At 39.6% G+C, this 2,500-nt stretch overlaps 1 protein-coding gene and 1 pseudogene across 1 annotated transcript in view; both read left to right on the top strand.

Annotated features, from left to right (window-relative positions):
• Positions 1 to 2,500, top strand: part of LOC137983996 (uncharacterized) — a 133,969-nt pseudogene that overhangs the window by 105,938 nt on the left and 25,531 nt on the right.
• LOC137983405 (NLR family CARD domain-containing protein 3-like) overlaps positions 1 to 2,500 on the top strand; it is a 20,447-nt gene that overhangs the window by 9,796 nt on the left and 8,151 nt on the right. Inside the window, exon 2 of the mRNA XM_068830611.1 lies at positions 1,744 to 2,392. Within this exon, the coding sequence (XP_068686712.1) occupies positions 1,759 to 2,392 (634 nt within the window). The 5' untranslated portion in view covers positions 1,744 to 1,758. The remainder of the gene's footprint in view (positions 1 to 1,743; positions 2,393 to 2,500) is intronic.

Below are 2,500 nucleotides of genomic sequence, written 5' to 3'. Positions count from 1 at the left end.
TTGCGTGACGTAGAACAACCTCACTTATCTCCCCAGAACTACGAGCTGAGTAGTAAACAGCACGTGCTGGATCGGACAAGAGTATTGGTTAGCGAGCGATGTACCAAGGCAAACGAGCCAACAAGCTTAGTGGAAGTCACCGTACAGGAGAGGACCCAATTTTAAAGGTGCTAGGTCACGCTGTTTTAGGTAATTTTGTAATTATCGCCACTGCGGTGAAAATGGTACCAGCGTGAGGCCATTTGTTCGCTGTGCAAATGTTTTTACTTTGTCTTCAGAAGTTTCCAATGTAATAGCGTCCATTTGTTTGTGGAGTTATTTTCTTTGTCGCTGTCATCTTTAGAGTAGTTCTCAATAAGGTACCCCCTGCTTATTATTTCAATAGTTGCGTCCATTTCAGTTACAGAGTATATTCTTGTTTCATTCAGTTCGCAGAACGACCCGTTTCGAAGCTGACGCTTGTCATCTTTTAGTGTGGGTCTACCGCGAAAAGCGTACGCCTTTCTTTGTATGTGCTTTGAGCGCCCCAAGAAGAAATCGATTAAGCCAACGCAATGCCGATCTTCAGTAATCTAAACAATGCATCACAGAGCTCTTCGTGATCTTGGATTACGTGTTTGCTTTAAATAACCATAGTAAACAGCGCCACGTGGCTTCTATTGTGCATTACCCAATCAAAACACCGCTACGTGCTTTCTATGGTGCATTGCCCAATCAAACACGGCCACGTTTTTCTATTTTGCATTTTGCTGCACAGGAAAAAAAAAACTGAAATCTAACGTCTTTTATAACTCGAGCCCCTACGGGGCCCGAGTAACAAGAACGTACAAAATGGCTTCTGATCAATAGATTATGAACCCCTTTTTCCTGACTTTTCAAAGTCTTGTTTTTGCTTGCTTTTGATTATTATGAATTCAAAGTAAGCAAAAGATAGAGCAAATAACTAAGCAAATGAAAAATCAACAATACATCATGTATGTTTCAGTTCTTTTATTCCTTATGATGATTTAATGTTGTTGCCCCCTGCCTTCCAAAGGATATTCATAAATGAACAATGTCCTTCTAAAAGGCTCTGAGAAAGAAAAGTAGAATCGGTTAACATGCACAGTATGCCTAACCTCAACCTTAATGCCAACCATTTAAAATCAGTGCCTAGACTTAACAACCATTGGTGTTTTGTAAATTATTCATAAAAAATTTAAGCTATACGAAGTTCATACACTCACTTCTAGGACCAATGTACTTACCAATGTATGTTTCCTACTATCAATTTAAACTTAGTTTAAAATAAAATGACTTAGGTTGAAATAAAAATTAACCTGAATTTAAATTCAACTGTAACATTACAATCGGCTGAGGTCATTTTGGATGAGACCAATAAATAAGGAGGAATGTCAGATTGACAGTAATAGATGCTAGACTTCCTGGTGTTCCAGTCAGTAGAACCGTACTAACATTCAGATGTTATCTACATTTACCTATATCGAGACCCCTAAACATTACCTGTACAACATTCATAGTGATGCTATCATCATTTGACTGAGGGTTTCGGAAAATCATAAGCAATACTTAATTTGACTTAATAAACAGTTACACTTTCCGTGTCCCTTCTCTCTTCTCCCCAAGCCCTCCCATTTGCACTCAGTGGGTGCTGCACTTACCAAACGCCACTACGTTGCTGATTTTTTTTTTATATAGATTTGATTACCAATAAACCATACTCATTTTCCCGTGTTTATTTAGCCAAACGTTTGGGATATGGCATCTGGTCCAGCTCCATTAGCCTCGTCAAAGGAGACGATGAACTATGCTCGTCTGTGCCGGCTTCTAGTGGATGTGGGAACCCAGGCCCTGAGAGACACCTTTGATGCAATACATCCTCCAGCTACTCTTCACAAAATTTTATCAGGAGCTCACCCTACATTGCAGTCCCTGAGAACAAAAGGAATTTTGAATCCCACACAATGGGGAAAGCTGTACCCAACTGCACCTTCATCTGTGTCATCAGCCAGCTTTGATATTACACTTCTGATGGTACTGCTGAGAAATATATGCAGTTTTAGTCCTCCTGCTAGTACTGGAAGCTGGGACAAGCTTCCTCCCTTGCATGATAACAGTACTGAGGCAAACATAGCAAGAATCAAATATTACAGAAATGGTGTCTATGGTCATGCCAGCCAAGCTTCTGTTGATGATGTAACATTCAATATCTTATGGCAGGATATAAGTAATGCACTTCTTGCCCTTGGATCTGGAACAATTTATGCCAGCGCGATCAGCCGATTAAAGACCGAGTGCATGGATCCTGATTTTGAAGAGCACTATCGAGAATTATTAAGGCAGTGGAAAAAGGATGATGATAACACTAAGGAGAAGCTTGATGAGCTAAAAGGTATGCTGGACTCAAGGGAGTATGCGCATTAGCATTAATTAAAAATACACACAAAAAAAGTATGCCATTAGTGAATTCAAAATAAAATGGCTTCTTATGTCATTTCAT

This window comes from Montipora foliosa, chromosome 13 (genome assembly GCF_036669935.1).
Source record: "Montipora foliosa isolate CH-2021 chromosome 13, ASM3666993v2, whole genome shotgun sequence".
Lineage (NCBI taxonomy): Eukaryota > Metazoa > Cnidaria > Anthozoa > Scleractinia > Acroporidae > Montipora > Montipora foliosa.
The sequence above is the reverse complement of the archived record's forward strand: the minus strand, read 5'-3'. Positions and strand labels throughout refer to the sequence as shown.